The sequence below is a fragment of the Salvelinus sp. IW2-2015 genome, linkage group LG18 (genome assembly GCF_002910315.2).
Source record: "Salvelinus sp. IW2-2015 linkage group LG18, ASM291031v2, whole genome shotgun sequence".
In the NCBI taxonomy this organism is placed as follows: domain Eukaryota; kingdom Metazoa; phylum Chordata; class Actinopteri; order Salmoniformes; family Salmonidae; genus Salvelinus; species Salvelinus sp. IW2-2015.
This window is the reverse complement of record NC_036858.1, coordinates 42,969,668-42,990,912: the sequence shown is the minus strand read 5'-3', so window position 1 is coordinate 42,990,912 and position 21,245 is coordinate 42,969,668. Positions and strand designations below refer to the sequence as shown.

Below are 21,245 nucleotides of genomic sequence, written 5' to 3'. Positions count from 1 at the left end.
AAAACATATGATCATGGTGTGCACCAAACATATAAAAGGCACTGCAGCAAAACGGCAAACAGACAAAGCACATCAATGGTCAATAGAATGGTTGTGTTGGTATGTTTCAAATTGTTTCTTCTTCACTATTATGTSAAGCATTTTGTTGCCATGTATGCTTCATCATGTGTTATCTTGTATCTGTTCTATTTTATGACAGATCATTGACCTTGAACAATCACTTTTCATCACATCTTTGTTTAGATAGTAATTGACGTTTCATAAATGATATTATTCTTACTGCTTTGATTAATATTGMCCTTACTGACTCCAACTTTCTCTCTCTGGTTCCTCTGTTTTATTATTTCAATTATTTTCCGTTGAATTTATGTTAAATCTTTGGTTTGGTTATTCAAGAAACAACTGATCGGAGCTCGCCGAGAACACAGCCTACTGGCTACACTCACAAACCTGTCTTTTCAACGAGATCTTATCAGGCGTGGTCGGCTGTTCCTGTCTCCGTCCCTGGCCAAGCCAAGTCTGGATTTGTTTCCCACTCCAGTTCATCGTCCAACACGCCCACTGCCTCTCCACTGAAGTCCGTGTGGTCCATCACCTCGGCGTCCCCCATCAAGTCCAACATAGGCGGCTCACCGGCCCATTCCATCAAGTCAGTCAGCGACGTAGCTTCCCCCATCAGGTCGTACAGGACCATTTCATCGCCAATAAAGACTGTAGTTCAGCAGTCCCAGTACCCAGTTCAGGTTACCCCCAGTCTCCAGTCATCGCCAGTCAGAAGCGTTCCAGACCATGTTTCCATCAAGGGACTGGCAGCATTGTCTACTAGAACCTCTCCTATCACCACTGGTGGAGGGTGTCTGCTAGAAAGGTCATCAATCGCCATGACGCCACCTGCTTCCCCTAAATCCTCACTGAACATGTACAGTTCAACTCTTCCATTCAAGGGTGTCATTGTGGGCACTGGCACCACAACATCGTCCTCTCCTATAAAAACTGTTCCTGGCCTCTCCTCTGTCCGGTCCAGTGCAGACCCCTCAAGCCCCTCAAGGAGTCTCTTTTCCTCCCTCTCATCACCAATTAAATCCAACACTCCTCCTAGTGCTGCAGCTCTGATCAATGGAACAGTTTCCCCTACAAAGTACCGCTCCTCCTCCCCCACGTCCCTACTCTCCAGCAGCTTACAGGGGAGGATACAGGCAACCACCAATGCAGCAACAACAAGCGTAAATGCAGCCTTTGATGAGGTTGAAAAAACGTTCAATTCCTGCTCTGCCTCTGGATATGGCACTCTCAAGTCCATGTCCTCCTCAGCGTCATCCTCTTACCAGTCCATAAGATCCTCAGCCTCTAGTTCCCTATATGCCTCTTTAAGGTCCCCACCAAACCCACCAAACACAATGACTGTCCCAGTGTATTCAATTCTAAATGTTTTGCCAGAACCCCAATTTAAAAAGCTCCCTGAGGTGTCAAAGTCAGCTGCTGCCCTCTTGTCCCCTCGAAAAACTATGCCTGCTGAGACAAACTCTCAAGCCCAGTCTTCCTTTGCCAGAACTCTGTCACCTGTCAAATCCCCCTTATTCATGTCCCCGGCTGCCCTAAAATCCACCACCTCATCCCCGCTGTCCTCCAGCCAAGAGATACTGAAGGACGTGGCAGAAATGAAAGAGGACTTGATACGGATGTCTAACATCTTGCAAACAGAACCAAGTTCAGCCTCCAAAGGTTTCCAGTCTGACTTCCCCAAAGAGGCTAGAATGGAGGACGAGGAGCCTTACAGAATTGTAGAGAAAGTGAAACAGGACCTGGTCAAAGTTAGTGAGATACTAACCAAGGATACGGTCAAGGATAACAAGACAGCTTTTAAAACAAATACAACACATGAGGCACAGTTCTCTAAACAAGTGCCAGTGGATCCCCAGCAAAGCAACTGGAGTTATCCACCAAGATATGAGACAGTGGTCCCTCAAATCAAAACTAAGACTATACCAGACAGAGATTTCAATCTATCGAAGGTAGTAGACTACTTGACAAATGACATTGGCAGTAGCTCTATCTCAAAAATTGCAGATGTAAAGCATAGATCTGATGAGGTTAGAAGAGAAGGGGAGGAGAAACAGAAACGTATGCTTAAACCTGAGCACAAGCTGAAAATGCCACCCGCAAACATGCGGTCCTCTGCCTCAGAAAAGGAGCTCTGTAAACTAGCAGATGTGCTATTTGGGCCTGACGCCATGTTAGAATCTCCAGATGACATCTCACATGACCAGGACAAGAGTCCCCTCTCAGACAGTGGCTTTGAGACAAGGAGTGAAAGGACGCCATCTGCCCCACAGAGTGCAGAAGGCATGGGACCCAAGACGCTTTTCCAGGATATTCCACCAGTAATCACGGAGACAAGGACTGAGGTTGTTCGTGTTATTAGGAGTTATGAGTCTCCTGAAGATAACAAGCAACCAATGATGGAGGATACAAGGGCAGTTCGATACACTGATGCAGAACCCAAAGGTCTGAATGCATCCAATGTGGACCAAACMAAATCATTTCAGATGAAAATCAGCCCGGACGATGACTCAATGGGCAAGAGCATGCGTGTGAAGGAAGAGACCCACATCACGACTACCACACGAATGGTGTACCACAAACCCCAGAGTAAAGAGAATACATCAGAGAGGATTGAAGAATCAATGTCAGTGCATGATATCATGAAAGCTTTCCAGTCKGGCAGGGATCCCTCCAGAGAACTTGCTGGACTGTTTGAGCACAGGGCCGGCAATGATGACACATCGCAGAGGGATATAAACTCAAAGCCCAAAGTTGAAAGAATAATCGAGGTTCATATTGAAAAGGGCAACAAAACTGAACCAACTGAGGTCATCATCCGGGAAACAAAAAATGACCCAGAGAAGGAGATGTACTTCTACCAAGGGAACAGTGGACTGTCACGACAGGGAGAGGAGGAGCCTGAAGAATCGCTCCCCTGTTACCTAGAGTCTTCCAGAGTAAACACGCCCATGTCACAGGAAGACGACAGTCGTCCAAGCTCTGCACAGCTCATGGCAGATGACTCGTACAAAGCCCTGAAGCTTCTCAGCCAGCAGTCAGTGGAATATAATGATGATGAATCATCAGAACTCAGAGGAGAGTCTTACAACTTTGCAGACAAAATGCTTCTCTCTGAGAAACCAGACTCGTCTCACTCTGACACTGAGGAGTATTTAAGGGACAGGTCTCGTTTTCAATCCCCAGATAGGAGTCGTTATCGTCAGGGAAGGTCTAGTGGATCAAGGCAAGAATATATTTTGAGGTCATCAAACATTGACAAATCAGGTCAAATTGCCAATGTAGATGATAACTTTGACAAACTAACATTATTGCAGTATTCCTCAGAACCTGGTAGCCCAAAGCACTCTGTTTGGATGCGTGTCACTGATGACAGACAGAACCAGAATAGAGAAAAGCTAATATATGAAGACAGAGTAGACAGAACTGTTAAGGAAGCAGAGGAAAAGCTTAGRGAAGTCTCTCAGTTTTTTCGTGATAAGACAGAGAAACTGAACGATGAGCTCTCATCCCCTGAGAAGAAGTCCCGCAGGTCAGACTTTAGGGAAACACGATCTGGGCCTAGCTCTACGCACAGCAGTCCTGAAAGATCAACCTATAAGAATGGGAGCAGTGGTGAGGAATGTAGAGAACGTTTCAGGGACAGGTTTGGCTCCAATGATAGAAAATGTGCTAGTTTACCGAGCAGCCCAGAGAGGAGAGTTTTACTACAGTATAATGATGACAATAGAAAACCAGGTGATGGCACTTCACAGGGTAATGCAGGTGACGCCTCTAAACCATTTGAAATGTCATCCTCCAAAGTCAGCGCTGTTAGGCWAAAATTTGAACAAGAGGCTCAGAAGCAAGAAAAGGGTCCACAATGGGGACAAACATCAAATGCCCCAGTAAGAAAACTCCAGGAAAGTACGCTGCCTGTGTATCAAGTCTTTGCTGGCTCAGATATCCCCAAATCACCAGACAGTCCAGGATGTACAAGGAAGGTTCTAGAAAGTGAGGTAAGAGGATCTAGTGGACCAAGCCCCAGTGCTAATAGGTATATTTACTCATCTCCTAAACACGGCACAAACGGAAATGAACAGGAAGAAAAAAAGTCCTTCAAAACTTGGGAATGTCATGGAAATGGAAACTATAAACCCCAAGTGTCAAAACTAGCTCACACGTTAGTTCAAGATGCGCATGGCAATGACAGAAATTCACAAAGAGAACTGCAGGGCTTTAGAGATGGAATAACCAGTAAAGAAGAGACAACCAAGAAAACTATTTACACAGAGTTTGTGGTTCGAGAAAACCCAAATAGTAGTGATGTACGTACCGGTAGTCTAAAAAAAAACTCGGAATCGCAAATTCCTGTTAGAATGCCGTGTAGTTTCTCAGAGAATCATCAATCCACATCATTAAAGTTAGATACCTCTGTTAAACTGTGTGAAAGGGCAGGATCACAAATACCTACTTTAGCTAGAAATCGGTTACATGGCAGCTCTGAAGCCAACAAATCTACAAACGACTCATCAGTAGAAAAATCCTCAGATTCTTATGATAGTAGTCAGTCAACTGTAGTATGTAATGGTATAGATAGCGACCAAGTAGAATACTTGGAAAACATAACCCCTGTAGTTGTCACTGAGGGTTTCAAAGACATCAAACCATTGCCAGTTTATGTAAGCATCCAAGTGGGCAAGCAATATGAAAAAGAAACATCTGGGCTGCTGGGAACGTACCAAAAAATAGTGAGTCACGAGAGCCGAACAGTGCACGAGACACGGGGAGCATTTTATACTGTCAAACAAAAACAGCCCCCATCTCCTCAAGGCAGCCCAGAGGATGACACTCTAGAGCAAGTAACTTTCATGGACAGCTCTGGCAAGAGTCCTGTTACTCCTGAGACACCAAGCTCTGAGGAGGTGAGCCTTGCCTCCAGAAAGACAGATTCCGTGATTGGATATATGCCCGGCATGCCCAGTCCAATAGCAGAGGAGTCTGAGGAAGACGAAGGAAAGACCTTCATCTACAGGGAGTCTCTGCCAGAGAAAACCAAGCCTGCCTCATCAGAACCCTCCAACAGAAACCAGGAAACATTGAAACGACCCAAAGAGAAACGAGTCGCTTACATTGAGTTTCCCCCACCTCCGCCTTTAGAGGCAGAGCATTCTGACCCTGAMAAGAGGGGGTCTTGTGCCTCCTCAGAGGCTGAGACAGAGATGATGGAGGTGAACCTCCAAGAGGAGCATGATCAGCACCTCCTTGCAGAGCCCATCATCAGGGTTCAGCCTCCGTCTCCAGTTCCCCCTGGAGCAGATGACAGCAACTCTAGTGATGATGAGTCTATCTTCCATCCCATCCCCAACAAAAAGTACACCTTCAAGATGAAGGAGAAGGAGGAAGGAGAGAAGCGTCTGAAACCCAAAAAGCCTGAGAGGAACGGAAACAACAAGGAGCCAGGTACTAATGGCGTTGTAAAAGCAGAGGAGGAAGACTTGGAGCAAAATGACCAGTCAATCACAGACTGCTCCATAGCCACAACTGAGTTCTCTCATGACACAGATGCTACTGAAATAGACTCTCTCGATGGCTATGACCTTCAAGATGAGGATGATGGGTTGAGTGAACAAGACCCTAAGACATCCAGCCTGTCCAATGACGGCAAGACATGTGATCGTTCCTTTAGTCAATCAAAGCTTGAAGTCATAGAGGAGGAGAAAACACCAAGTGAGGATGGAGGGGATAATGGGAAAGCAAACTCAGACGAAAACACCGGAGATGAAAAAGACTACACTCTTGAGGGAAGACATCCAGATAGACAGGGCGATAGACAAGACTTTGCAGATAACTATTTTCGTTGTCAACTCGAAGAGGAGTTAAACTCTACCTTCAAAACAGTCGCCACGAAAGGCTTAGACTTTGACCCCTGGTCAAGCAAAGGGGAAGAAGGAGAAGGGGTGTTTGATGCCAAAGCGAGAGAAGAAGATCCCAAGCCTTTCGGTTTGTCTGTGGAGGACAAATCGCAAGCCACCACTCCAGACACTACCCCTGCTAGAACCCCGACTGACGAYAGCACACCGACTAGCGAGCCTAACCCTTTCCCCTTCCATGAGGGGAAGATGTTTGAGATGACGCGCAGTGGTGCAATTGACATGAGCAAGCGGGACTTTGTTGAAGAGAGACTTCAATTTTTCCAGATTGGTGAGCATTCCTCTGATGGGAAATCAGGGGACAAGGGGAGAGGGGGTAAGAGTCCGGGGGTAGTTACCTCTCAGTCAAAAACAGGGGAGAGGGGTGAAGGGGTGAAGMTAGAGACTGCCACAGACAGCAGCACATCAGCAAAGTGCAGCCCTGCACAGACTGGCACTGYCWSTYGCMYTYCRSKTMCMSSTMRRYSTGWKYCKGWYYCCYKYWCTWCATSCWCKWTRACGYRRWCMYKKMRTYAKSRRYAKRRKKYKWRKCSCARRKKSATMYYYATYGSKYTKMCKATTACAGTGAAAAAAGACTCMGGGGATCWCAKAGAWTYTAAGGCAGAGAMGTCAGAAAGTCAGATGMCAGAYTACATTAYCTTGGAAYACCAGTCAGTGGYGAGTCWGTRTAGCYGATACASAGACCCAAAGCTGTCAGAAAGAAYAGATTARCCTGCAGAGAACTGCAATAACAACAATAACCTTGAGTCCTCWAGCGTSCAGGCTAACTATATACAYTGTGGCAGTGTSGTGTTTAATTTGCAGTCGTCMTCTGAACCCACKCTTCAGAAAGCCAGTAGGATTGAAGCTTTGTTCTGTAGWGACTCTSTAGAGAGAGTAGAAGAAAYCAGTGTTCAGGCTGAACAAAGASAAAGTGAAGCCATCAAGGAAGCTGAGYRGAAGCAGCAAAAGTCTAGGCTGCCTGTCAAAGCGCCAGGGTGGTCTTTTCYTACACAAGGCACAGCAATAGGGAAGCAAAAACCCAAACAGGTTGTRAAGGCTGAGGMSAGGAGAAGAGCAGAGCCTGTCATTGCCAAYGTAGAGCCCAGGTCTAGAATCCCAATCAAAGATATTAAAAAGAGCAGCACAKCCAYCTCCCCAATATCAGTGCAGGTAACAYCTCAGTCTASCAGGGAYAGAGTAGCRATACAGTTWKCCTCCAGGTTSRCCATRAAAYACAGYTCTCAGGTTAGCTCGMCAGGTGAGACGAGTAGGGAYAACGSCAGCGAGGTTTGTAAACGCACCATCGAGTACTTTAAGGGCATTAGCGGGGAGACGCTAAAGCTGGCCYACCGCCTYTCAGARGAAGAGAAAAAGACACAGGGAGAACAGTCCGAGGAAGACAGCACCTCCAGGAGCACCTCTCTGTCGGKCCCCTCTCAGCCCTCCCGCTCGTCGAGGTCTGGTAGAGGCTCGAGAGCTGAGGCCGGGGCCTTGTCCGTAAGGGCWAAGGTCGACAGGGCCTCCGGCAGTGAGAGGAGCAGGAGGAGTAGGCGGACTGGTGGGAAGGAGGGCAGTCAGGTTGCGGGGCCTCGGGCGCCCCCCGTCGCGGAGATCAAGCCTAGTTTGTAAAACTTTCACACTTGTTAAAACCTTAGTTGCATGAAGTCGTTGTGATTGATTGCCTGTGGCGTGTTTATTCTCTTCAAACAGTAGCTGTCATTCTGTCATCGTCATCTATGTACTGTGTACTGTACTTGTCCTTGTCAGATTCTCCTCCTCCCCTCAACCCCTTAGTTGTCAGATACCTCAGCATGCCAGAGTAGTGACTGGTGCACTGGCACAGCCAGTCTCCTGTTGACGGCTACTGAGTCTGTCTATCTGTCTGTCTGTGCAGGGTGGCTACTGAAAACAGCAGTTCTAGTTTATTCTATTTCATGGTCAAGTTGTGTCTCTGAGCTAATTAGCCTTAGCAAAAACAGAAAGGTTGTCCGCATGTGTACTGTGTAGTCCCATTTAAGAACTATGAATCCACCCTAGAGTTCCTACGAGTACATGACTCTTTTGACCCATTTTTACATTATTTTGTTTGTATGGTTCTTATGATAGTTACTGCCTGCTTAGAGGATACATATTCACAAACATTCACAGAGCACCTGTGTCCAAATAACCCACTGTAGTCCGTCATATAGTGTCTATTCTGCCTTTTCTTGCCATTCAGGAAACTAGATCTGAAGTGCTGTCAGCCTAAACAAGCCATTGAATAATAAAATGCACATTTACAGTAAACCTGTTGATTCAATATTTATATATCAAACACAGAGGAGAGGCTGCAAAAAACTCAGTTTGCTTTTATATCATTTGGAAAATACCACGCTTGGCCAGAAAAGGAAAGAGTCCTCTGTACTCCTATTTCAGTCAATAGAAAAGGTACTGAACCGTGTTGATTATTTAGATTATCTCTGCCCTTTAGGTCCTCAGAGTCCCTGTGAGCGAACAGACCTGCGGATGGCCATTGTGGCCGACCACCTGGGACTTAGCTGGACTGGTAAGGAAATAGTGCTCCCTGGTCTCAGTACCATCTGTCTTCATGGCTCTCTATTCTTCTGCTTTCCCCTCTCTCAAGAAAACAACATAGATATTATTGTGAGGAAACAGTGCCCTTTACAGAGTGATGCTCTTCTTACACTGCAGCTCTACATACTCATGCATGTGCAGAAATGGATGCCTTGAACTGATGCAGTGTTAATTTCGTCAACAAAAAATATTGACTTAAAATATTTGTAAAACACATTTTTCTGTGGTATTTGATGAGACTATAATTGACTAAATAGACCCACAAAAAACTGAAAATTATTTTTCATTTCAGTTGACTAAAACGAGACGAGAGAAAATTATCTCTGYCTAAAATCTGACTTCTAAGTGGACTGGACAAGAGTTTTTGGAGCGATTGAGAGCTTTTCAGTAATAAGCACAATTAATATTAACAGCACAGATATGCAGCGCAAGTTCTGTTCAGCAGTGGGAAGGACGAGCCGCACCCGGTACATACAGCCTACATCATCTGCTGAGCTGAGGGGTAGCAAGCGATGAGTGTGGGCAGACAGACGGGCTTCGCCCCGGCTGTTCCACCTCCGATTATACACATCACGAAGGAGACTCTTTTGCTTCCCTGTAGCTAACCAGTCACCACCAGCCTTCTCAGCCTGGTCTCAGACTAAACGTAACATAGTAAATGTCAATCCGGGACACTCAAATTAGTATGATATGTTACGTTTGGTCAGGGTTGGGGAGTAACAGAAACGTTAACTGTCATCCGTTATGTTACCAGCAAAAATATTGTAGTTAGATTACAGATACTTTTGCAAACCTAGATGATTATTTTGAAGATTACTTTTAAATTCAGAAAGGATGTTTGCGGAAAAAAACTTTGACACTTCTCTGTTTTCTCAATGACATTCAAATCAACATTGAAAAAGGTGCAAGTTTAAGTTTGTTCCATCTGAGCGAGTCTGACAACAAGTCAGAGACCACTATGATGACACACCAAATAGGTTTGATGGATCGCGGGAAAATAACAAGAATAGGCTTTTGTAGGCTACAGTCCAAGCTATGTCTTCCAATGGTGCGACTTCTGTCGGCATCAAAAGATTATCCAACTTGAATAAACCCTTGGAGGTAAGGATGACAGCAGTGGTGTAGTCTACGGCGATACAGATATCACTCATTATTGATATCTACATAGCGCATTGATGTGAATCACACTGCTGCTCTCTCATTTAGCTATTTGTGCCTTACGGAATGTGGTTGTTGTGGATGGCTGTTCACAAATCTAAATGTGTATTTGAACCCAATAATGGTTGAATTCAAGAAGTTTAAGCTGCTTACTGTATCAATCATTGTTTTTGAAACCAGTGGACAGCCAGTGAAAAATGTGCTCTTGCAAAACTGCATAGTGCAGATCCCAGCCTATGGAATAAAAGTGGGGATTTTATTGCTCAATCTAATTCATACAGATAAAAATGTATAAATACATAGGCCTAATGGACACATGCTCAAACTCGTACACTTTTGATAGACTTAAGGGGGCAATCTGTAGTTGCTACATCCATTTTTGGACATATACATTTTATATACAGTACCAGTCAAAAGTTTGGACACACCTACTCATTCCAGGTTTTTTCTTTATTTTACTATTTCCTACATTGTAGAATAATAGTGAAGACATCAAACTATGYAATAAAACAATGGAATCATGTAGTAACCAAAAAAGTGTTAAACAAATCCAAATATATWAAAAAAATCAGATTCTTCAAAATAGCCACCCTTTGCCTTGATGACAGCTTTGCACACTCTTGGCATTCTCTCAACCAGCTTCATGAGGAATGCTTGAAGGATTTCCCACATGCTGAGCACTTGTTGGCTCCTTTTCCTTCACTCTGCGGTCCAACTCATTCCAAACCATCTCAATTGTGTTGAGGTCGGGTGATTGTGGAGGCCAGGTCATCTGATGCAACACTCTCCTCCATCACTCTCCTCCTTGGTCAGTGATTTATTTTGAATTCAAGGCACACTTAACCAGCATGGCTACCACAGCATTCTGCAGCGATACGCCATCCCATCTGGTTTGTGCTTAGTGGGACTATCATTTGTTTTACAACAGGACAATGACCCAAAACACACCTCCATGCTGTGTAAGGGCTATTTGGCCAAGAAGGAGAGTGATGGAGTGCTGCATCAGATGACCTGGCCTCCACAATCACCCGACCTCAACCCAATTGAGATGGTTTGGGATGATTTGGACAGCAGAGTGACGGAAAAGCAGCCAACAAGTGCTCAGCATATGTGGGAAAAGCATTCCTCATGAAGCTGGTTGAGAGAATGSCAAGTGTTACATGTTTGTTTGGTCTTCATCCTCGTGCCTATACACGCCGTAATCTGGGATTAATTAAAAAAACTATTACGCATTCCTGCGTCTGTCTCCCGATCCTTCATACCAACGTGACAGAATAATCGACCATTTAGGGAGACAGCGGGAATGGCCCGTCCGATGACGCTGCCACTGGTCCGTCCGGCGCCGCCGCAACTTCGGCAGCCACAACCGGTCCGTCCGACCGACGCCACTGCTACTGGTCCGTCCGACGCCACTTTGACAGCGGCAACTGGCCCGCCCGACGACGACGCAACTTCAGCAGCTGCATCGGGTCCCGATCGACCCGCACTGCGTTCCTGTGAACGTCCTTGAAACTGGTGTTGCGCGTAGCGGGGGGGGGGGGGGCGTACTGTCACGGATCCCTCCGGAACTTTCATTACACACACCGGTCCCCTATTCCCACTGATTAGTACTTGTATAAGTGTGCCCTTTGATTTCCATTGGGCTGGCGATTATTGTTACAATGTCCGTTGGTGCGTGTGAGTACATGTGCTGTGTGTTTTGGGCTTTCATGTCCTTGTGGATTGCGCAGATGATTACTGGTCTCCTCCCATGTGTTAATCATTGTGCGTGTGTGTTATTTATTCAAGGTACTCCTCGCTCTTTTTGTTTGGGTTTCAACCCTGTGTTTTTGTATAGTGTTTGGTCTTCATCCCCGTTCCTTTACACGGCACGCCGTAATTTGGGTACAATAAAAACAACTATTACACATTCCTGCGTCTGTCTCCCGATCCTTCATGCCAACGTGACAGACTCCTTGACCTTTTCCACATTTTGGATAAAGTACTGAGTTAAGTGTCTGTACACTTATGTAAATGTGATATTTCAGTTTTTTATTTTGAATAAATTAGCAAAACTGTCTAAACTTGTATAATTTTTTMGCTAATTAATTAAAAAAATAGAAACAGAAATATTACGTTTACACAAGTATTCAGACCATTTACTCAGTACTTTGTTGAAGCACCTTTGGCAACGATTACAGCCTTGATGCATCTTGGGTAGGACGGTACAAGCTTGGCACGCCTGTATTTGCTGAGTTTCTCCCATTCTTCTCTGCAGATCCTCTCAAGCTCTGTCAGGTTGGATGGGGAGCGTTGCTACACAGATATTTATAGGTCTCTCCAGAGTTGTTCAATCAAGTTTAAGTCCGGGCACTGGCTGGGCCACTCAAGGACATTCAGAGACTTGTCCCGAAGCCATTCCTGCGTTGTCTTGGCTGTGTGCTTAGGGTCATTGTCCTGTTGGAAGGTGAACCTTCGCCCCAGTCTGAGGTCCTGAGCACTCTCTCTCTGTACTTTGCTCCGTTCGTCTTTGCCTCAATCCTGACTAGTCTCCCAGTCCCTCCCCACAGAATGATTCTGCTACCACCATGCTTCACCGTAGGGACGGTGCCAGGTTTCCTTTAGACGTGACGCTTGGCATTGAGGCCAAAGAGTTCAATATTGGTTTCATCAGACCAGAGAACCTTGTTTCTCATTGTCTGAGAGTTTTTAGGTGCCTTTTGGCAAACTCCAAGCTGACTGTCATGTACCTTTTACTGTAGAGTGGCTTCCGTCTGGCCACTCTACCATAAAGGCCTGATTGGTAGAGTGCTGCAGAGATGGTTGTCCTTCTGGAAGATTCTCCCATCTTCACAGAGGAACTTTAAAGCTCTGTCAGAGTGACCATCGGGTTCTTGGTCACCTCTCTGACCAAGGCTCTTCTCCCCCGATTGCTCAGTTTGGCCGGGTAGCCAGCTCTAGGAAGAGTCTTGGTGGTTCCAAACTTCTTCCATTTAACAATGATGGCGGCCACTATGTTCTTGGGGACTTTCAATGCTGCAGAAATCTTTTGTTACCCTTCCCCAGATCTGTGCCTTGACACAATCCTGTCTCGGAGCTCCAAGGACAATTCCTTCGACTTCATAGCTTGGTTTTTGCTCTGACATGCACTGTCAACTGTGGGACCTTTATATAGACAGGTGTGTACCTTTCCAAATCATGTCCAATCAATTGAATTTACCACAGGTGGCTCCAAACAAGTTGTAGATACATCTCAAGGATGATCAATGGAAACAGGAATTATTWTTTTTTCACCTTTATTTAACCAGGTAGGCTAGTTGAGAACAAGTTATCATTTGCAACTGCGACCTGGCCAAGATAAAGCATAGCAGTGTGAACAGACAACAACACAGAGTTACACATGGAGTAAACAATAAACAAGTCAATAACATAGTGGGGGGGAYYAAAAAAAAAGAGAATCTATATACAATGTGTGCAAAAGGCATGAGGAGGTAGGCAATAAATAGGCCATAGGAGCGAATAATTACAATTTAGCAGATTAACACTGGGGTGATAAATCATCAAATAAATGAAAACAGTATGGGGATGAGGTAGGTAAATTGGGTGGGCTATATACCGATGGACTATGTACAGCTGCAGCGATCGGTTAGCTGCTCAGATAGCAGATGTTTAAAGTTGTTGAGGGAGATAATGCACCTGTGCTCAATTTTGAGTCTCGTAGAAAAGGGTCTGAATACTTATGTAAATAAGTATTTCTGTTTATAATGTTTTCGCTTTGTCATTATGGGGTATTGTGTGTAGATTTCTGTGGATTACAAAAAAAACGTTATCCATTTTAGAATAAGGCTGTATGGTAACAAAATGTGGGAAAAGCCAAGGGGTCTGAATACTTTCCGAAGGCACTGTATATATATCCATTGATTCTTGAAGAATATAACTTATAAATGCATCATGAGCTTAGTTCAACTGTCACACTCCATGAAAATATAAGCTTGTTTTTCTCCAATGTTTGTAAACATTGTAAATGTAGCCTAATAACATGGTTAAAACATACATTTTGATATCATGGATGGTCAGTCCTTGCATTCATAGCTCTGTCTATTAATCTGAGGGTGGTTACATTTCTCCAGGCCCATCGCTCAGCTTTTTACCAAAACACAGGCGGGGCGACCGTTTTGTTATTGTTTCATCTGTGGATTTGCCTTTTAAACAATTGCATATTATCAAGATATCAAAGTGTCACAAAACAAAAAGGTAAACAGTAGGCCTATAGCAAATGCAGCATATGGCATTCATTTTTCACATGTAAATAGCACTTTCAGTCGCGCTCAAAGCATGCCATTCCATGAGCGCAGCATTTATTTTTCAACTCAAATCAATGACCCCAATCAGTCCTCCATGACAACAAAATCAGAAACAGTAGGGCTGGCTATTAAGTCCTTAGTTTTGGGGTTATTTGGCTAATCTCTACTTCCATATTTCAAAGTCCTATTCTTGAAGATCAAAGGGTATAATATTTATTGGAATGACTGGAATTCTGATAGACTTTGGTTTTTAATGTAAAGATATAATTTAATCGTATTAATATATGTAGTAGAAAGCGATGGGTTAGAAGGAGCCTACATATCCAACCCATAAAGTACAATTTAACATCCATATATGGCCAGCTATGTCAACTTTAACATTGATTTATCCTGCAATAGATGTGGTTCAATTGGTAACATACATTTGTGTCTTCTTCTAATGCCTTTTAAGGGGAAAATAATCTAAAAGTAACTGAATGTAATCAGATTACTTTACTGAGTTAGGGTAATCCAAAAGTTACCCAAACTTTGAACAGGTAACTAGCAACTGTAACAGATTACATTTAGAAAGTAAGCTACCCAACCCTGCGTTTGGTATGGTTACATAAGACAGATGGTTACTTATGGGTGGTTGGTCAGGGTGGGTGGGCGTATAACGCAAACATCTAGTAACCCAGAGGTTGTGAGTTTGAATCTCATCAGGGACAATTTTAGCTAATTAGCAACTTTTCTATGACTTACTACTTTTTATCTACTTTGCAACTACTTAGCATGTTAGCAAACCCTTCCACTAACCCTTTAACCAAACTCCTAAACTTAACCTTAACCATAACCCCTAGCCTAGCTAACGTTAGCCACCTAGCTAGACTTCGTAAAGTACCATACGTTTAGCAAATTCGTAACATAGTACGTTTTGCAAATTAGTAAAATATTGCACGTGTTGTAAATTCGTAACATATAATACAAATTGTAATTCGTAACATTTCATACGAACTTGGTGATGTAAATCCACAAATTAATACATCCCATACGAAATGTAACATATCATACTAAATGGAGTGTACATACAGAATAATACGAGATGCTCTGAGACCAGTTTGGCCTTCTAGTTAGCTACCCTTTGCCTGGTTAAGAAACACAAGCTGCTTTCCCGAAATTAAAAACAATAGCAGCATTGAGTTGTTTATAAAAAAAGTAGGCTGTCTTTGAATTTGTAGTCTCGCTCAACCCTCCCACTGGGATGGCAGGTAGCCTAGTGGTTTAACTGTTGGGCCAGTAACCGAAAGGTTGCTGGATTGAATCCCGAACTGACAAGGAAAAACTATTTTGTTCTGACCCTGAACAAGGTAGTTAACCCACTGTTCCCTGGTAGGCTGTCACTGTAAATAAGAATTTGTTCTTAACTGACTTGCCTAGTTAAATAAAGGTTAAAAAAAAAWWTTRATCCCACAGTCCCCACTGCATTTCATAGCRAAGATTTGTAGCCAAGTCTCCCTCTTTTCCTCAGTGAAAATGGCTTGATTCAAGCCATTACCTCTCAAAAGATAAGACCCATAATACTGGCACTAATTTATTTTCTTTCTATTATGCATTGGCGGGCAGCATTTTACATTCATAAAGCATATCGCAGGCTGTTCTAAAACTAGGTTACTTGCATACCGGACCGTTTACCATTTGTTTAGGCTACACCTTGTTCAGTCATGTTACCTCATTAYAAACCTGGCGCGTGTTCAGAAGCACACAACATTTTGAAAAGTTCAGATAGAAACATACTATGTAGAACAAACATGCCTCTGACATGTTGAATAAGGAATAATGTCGGCTCTATTCATGGAATTTCTAACTGCAACGTTCGAGAACGTTTTGCAACTGAACGTGGCCCTGGTAACATTACCAGTAGCCTATATGCAAAGTAACATTTGGTAAATCTCATCAGGGACAAGGGACATCAAAAGAAAGGAAAAGGGACATCAAACTATTTATTGACAACATTCCTCTTGCCAATACGCTACATCTGACTGGGTGAATAACTTCATTTTGAGTTAATGTGGACCTAGTGACTCAGACTTGAGCACTTGGTCCAGGAATCGAGCACTGGGACTTGGACTCGAGCACAGGGGACTTGGGACTTGATTCAGGCTCGACTACATCACTGTGCGAGACCGTCATTAGCTCCCATTCAAAGTCATTAGCCCTCGTTCTACTTTTGGACATCAATGTGGCTGCGACGTCTGTGGAACGTTGATAACAACGGCAATGATGCGACTGAGTAACAGAGGTGCAAACAGAGGTGCAACCCATACAGTGGCTTGCGAAAGTATTCACCCCRCTTGGCATTTTTTCTATTTTGTTGCCTTACAACCTGGAATTAAAATTGATTTTAGATTTTTTGTATCATTTGATTTACACAACATGCCTACCACTTTGAAGATACAAAATATTTTTTTCTTGTGAAACAAACAAGAAATAAGACAAGAAAAACAGAACTTGAGCGTGCATAACTATTCACCCCCCCAAAGTCAATACTTTGTAGAGCCACCTTTTGCAGCAATTACAGCTGCAAGTCTCTTGGGGTATGTCTCTATAAGCTTGGCACATCTAGCCACTGGGATTTTTGCCCATTCTTCAAGGCAAAACTGCTCCAGCTCCATCAAGTTAGATGGGTTCCGCTGGTGTACAGCAATCTTTAAGTCATACCAAAGATTCTCAATTGGATTGATGTCTGGGCTTTGACTAGGCCATTCCAAGACATTAACATTTTTCCCCTTAAACCGCTCAAGTCTTGCTTTAGCAGTATGTTTAGGGTCATTGTCCTGTTGGAAGGTGAACCTCCGTCCCAGTCTCAAATCTCTGGAAGCCTGAAACAGGTTTCCCTCAAGAATTTTCCTGTATTTAGCGCCATCCATCATTCCTTCAAGTCTGACCAGCTTCCCAGTCCCTGCCAATTAAAAACATCCCACAGCGTGATGCTGCCACCACCATGCTTCACTGTGGAGATGGTATTCTCGGGGTGATGAGAGATGTTGGGTTTGCGCCAGACTGTCACGTTCGTCGTATGAATCGGACCAAGGTGCAGCGTGGTATGCGTACATTCTTCTTTATAAAGAAAGAACACTGAACAAACTAACAAAACAAACGAAATGTGAAGCTATATGAAATAGTGCAGAGGCAACTAAACATAGAATAAGAACCCACAAACACCAAAGGGAAAATGGCTACCTAAATATGGTCCCCAATCAGAGACAACGATTGGTGAACACCAAACATGTTTGCTTATTTTTTTCTTTAAGCAATGGCTTTTTTCTGGCCATTCTTCCTTAACGCCCAGCTCTGTAGAGTGTGCGGCTTAAAGTGGTCCTATGGACAGATACTCCAATCTCCGCTGTGGAGCTTTGCAGCTCCTTCAGGGTTTTCTTTGGTCTCTTTGTTGCCTTTCTGATTAATGCCCTCCTTGCCTGGTCCATGAGTTTTGGTGGGCGGCCCTCTCTTGGCAGGTTTGTTGTGGTGCAATATTCTTACAATTTTTTTATAATGGATTTAATGATGCTCTGTGGGATGTTCAAAGTTTGAGATATTTTTTATAATCCAACCCTGATCTGTACTTCTCCACAACTTTGTCCCTGACCTGTTTGGAGAGCTCCTTGGTCTTCATGGTGCCGCTTGCTTCGTGGTGCCCCTCGCTTAGTGGTGTTGCAGACTCTGGGGCCTTTCAGAACAGGTGTATATATACTGAGATCATGTGACAGATCATGTGACACTTAGATTGCACACAGGTGGACTTTATTTAACTAATTATGTGACTTCTGAAGGTAATTGGTTGCACCAGATCTTATTTAGGGGCTTCGTAGCAAAGGTGGTGAATACATATGCATGCACCACTTTTCCGTTTTAATATATATATTTATTTTTTTATCGAGTAATTTTTTCCATTTCACTTCACCAATTTGGACTATTTTGTGTATGTCCATTACATGAAATCCAATTTAAATTTAAGTTTGTTTTGTATGTGATTTGCAGTGTCGCCCTCTAGTGGCCTCATGGGTGGAATGTTTATTTTTTTTAAATATACTTACAAATAAAAAATAAAGAATATCTTTCTTAATTTCATCATTCATAAACATTATTTTTTAAARGCAGAAAATCCAGTTTCTATGTCAATGCTTTTTAAAATATATATTTCAGTCTTTGATGTATATAAAGTGTAATATTGGGATGCAAACAAAAAATGTAATACATTTCAACTATATCTGACATGGTACAGGTAGGTGTCTTCTTTTTTAAAGTCCTTAACCATGTGTGTGAGTTGTATACTTTTGTTTCAAAGTAGATTTGTTTAAGACTACCAAGAAACACTCTGTGTTACCCTGATTTAGCCCACTGCAGTAAAAGGTTAATGATATTTGAGTCAAAATGACTAAGACTAGACTAAATCCTAAAAATGAACTGTTGTGATGTAATGTATTTTTGGATGCGTTTGCAGAGCTGGCTCGGGAAATGAACTTTTCTGTCGACGAGATCAACCACATCCGAGTGGAGCACCCCAACTCCTTGACGGCGCAGAGCTTCATGCTGCTAAAGAAATGGGTCAGCCGGGACGGTAAAAACGCAACGAGTGAGTGTSTCTCCTTCTCCCAAATGTATTTCTACCCACTATGGCTTTCTCTTCTATCACATCTCACTATTACACTTGTATGATTATGTACTACAGAGTACCTCGCTACTGTATTTTTCCATGTCCATAAAAAAGGCCTCACTACCTCTCTCATCCCTCTCCTTCTGAACTCCCTGTCTTTCCCTCTCTTCGTGTCTGTAAATATTTCATACTGAATGACATTGAAAGGACTTATGTAGAAGCAGAATGGCTTCTATGTTTGTTAAGATTCCTAATGCAGCTGTCATTCAGCTTAATATGAAGTCACATATTATGTTCATGCTCCTACTAAGGACATAATGTTTAGTACAGGAAAATATAACTTGGCCCAGTCTCCTTGTAGAAGAGAAGAATACGGCAACCCTTTTTTCACCTTCATACACTGCAGTGTGATTGTAAACTATTTACCTTGCAAGAGTTATGACAATGACAACATCTGGGTTAAGGAACAGTGCATATTGTTCAGACAACTGTCATATTGTACAACAGTGTCTTGTCTTTGTTTGACTATCTTCCGGGTTGTCTGTTTTTCTTACAGCGGATGCCTTAACTGCAGTGCTGACCAAAGTCAATCGGATGGATATTGTGACTTTACTGGAGGGGCCGATATTTGACTATGGTAACATTTCAGGCACGAGAAGTTTTGCCGATGATAACGCTGTTTACCTGGATCAGGCTGATGGTAAAGTTTAGCTCCATCTAGCTGACCTCTTACCTCTCCTGCTACCTCTTTTGTTTTTGCCTTACAACTGTAGCAAAAATAAGAACAAATTGCCTGGCTATACTATTGAATGCAGTTTGCCTATGGAGACTACAGTACCCTATCTTAGATAGGCTGATGTCTGACCCTTCGTTTTCTGTTTTTATTTGTCAGTTTCGGTCTAACCATTTTCTGACACTCAAATGAGTGTGAGGAAATGTTAGCATGCAGAGTGCCATGGGTTCACTTTTAACTTAGTCAATTCGGGAAATGTATTTTAATTCACTTTCTGAAATAACTGGGCTCCTATTAAATTGACACCAACCAAACATGATGATGAGAATAGCATGTTAAGCCCAAAATGTTCTAGAGAGGTCTTGATTGACATGACCTTTTATATTATTTAAGCCCTCTAAAAATCAAATAGCATTTGTGCTCCAAAGGTTTTGTAAGATGAATTGATGACAAACACTAAAACTATCCATAATGCTAACCAGTTGCATGCTGTAACACACTGCTTTTACCTGATTACCTTGTACCTTCAACAGGACACTACTGTATAAACCCCTTTCTTCCCTAATGCATGGAGTAGCCATAGACTCAACAGACAGTCTGTTGTACTTTGTTCATCTATAGCTCTAGATCTGTCTAGTTCTCTAATCTACCTCCAGTTCCTCTGAGCCCTCTCCGGATAGAATGACAGAGCTTCGTCCTCTGTGAAACCAGACTACCTTCTTCCTCTTACGCGCTCGTCCATCTCCACAGCCCAATCTCCAGGGCAGCTTATAACAGCTCCTAACGGCTTATTAAGAGTATTGTGCTGTCATCTCTGCACTTCCCCATTCCCTTCACAGCCACCTAATCAAAATCATCTCTCTGTCCTCTCATTCATCATTGTCTTGTCTTGTTAATACGTTTTTGTATTTTGTTAGCTTTTTTTGTGTGTCTTTGTTTCTCTTTTATCGTCGTATGTCCTCACCAGTAGCATGCTTTGTTGTTCATGAGAGCGCATCCATCTCTGCAATTCCAGTGTCTCCCTCGATTAAGAATCATTCCCTAAATCCTGATTCATTCTTGGTCTTGCAGACCTCCACACCTCTCTCCCTTACTATGCCCACACCGCTGATCCCCAAGTTATGAGTCCTCTGTCTCACTCATGGACCTCACACCTTTACCCTCATCTCCACCACCCAATCCAGCTCCCTCTCCTCTTCCATGTCTCCTTCTCATCTCCCAGTCACCAAGTCTTCAGCCCACTGGGGACCCCAGTCAACCCACACACCTGTCCTCTACTCCCATGCCCCAGCTCTCTCCCTCATCCCTTCCAAGTATRTCCCTCAATGCTCAGTTTTCGAGTCCTCAGGCTCAACCCACTGGGGAACCCAGTCAACCCACACCCCTCTCCTCTACTCCCATACCCCAGCTGACTCCTTCATCTCCTCCTCAGTCACCAAGTCTTAAACCCACAGGAGATGCCAAAGTCCTCTCTTCTTCTCCCACCCCCCAGCTGTCTCCCTATGTGACCCTATGCCAGTCCCACAGTCTGGAATCCTTAGAAACCCCATTTCCCACTTTGTCCCACCCTGTCTCCCCCATCTCCTTTGCTGTCCTCACCCTAATATCACCTGCAGGGTCTCACTGCCCTAGTCCTGGCCCTTCCTCCCCTCTCATCCGTTCCCTGCCCCCCTGTCCTGTGTGTCAATATCCCTGTGTCCCCCGTACCCACCTCCCTCTTGGGTTCGCATCGACCCCTCTACCCTAGAAATCTTAATCTAAGCCCCCTCCTATCCTCTTTCATCTTTTCTGTGAGAGCATGACTAAACACCCACTCAACTGTTAACTAATAAAACCCACTCATCACACATATGGACATTTCTACCATTCCTTACTTATTTCTGTTTTGTTTTCTTATCCCATCTCAATGG

General features: G+C 43.6%; 1 protein-coding gene across 33 annotated transcripts in view; it reads left to right on the top strand.

Annotated features, from left to right (window-relative positions):
- Window positions 1–21,245, top strand: part of LOC111977620 (ankyrin-3) — a 150,528-nt gene that overhangs the window by 122,249 nt on the left and 7,034 nt on the right. For 24 of the 33 annotated variants that reach the window (XM_070448530.1, XM_070448521.1, XM_070448529.1 and 21 more), the window contains 4 exons: window positions 397–6,243; window positions 8,425–8,499; window positions 18,450–18,581; window positions 19,159–19,302. In XM_070448530.1, coding sequence (XP_070304631.1) covers window positions 397–6,243; window positions 8,425–8,499; window positions 18,450–18,581; window positions 19,159–19,302 — 6,198 coding nt within the window. The remainder of the gene's footprint in view (window positions 1–396; window positions 6,244–8,424; window positions 8,500–18,449; window positions 18,582–19,158; window positions 19,303–21,245) is intronic. The other 9 variants (XM_070448537.1, XM_070448539.1, XM_070448535.1 and 6 more) reach the window with 3 other exon arrangements.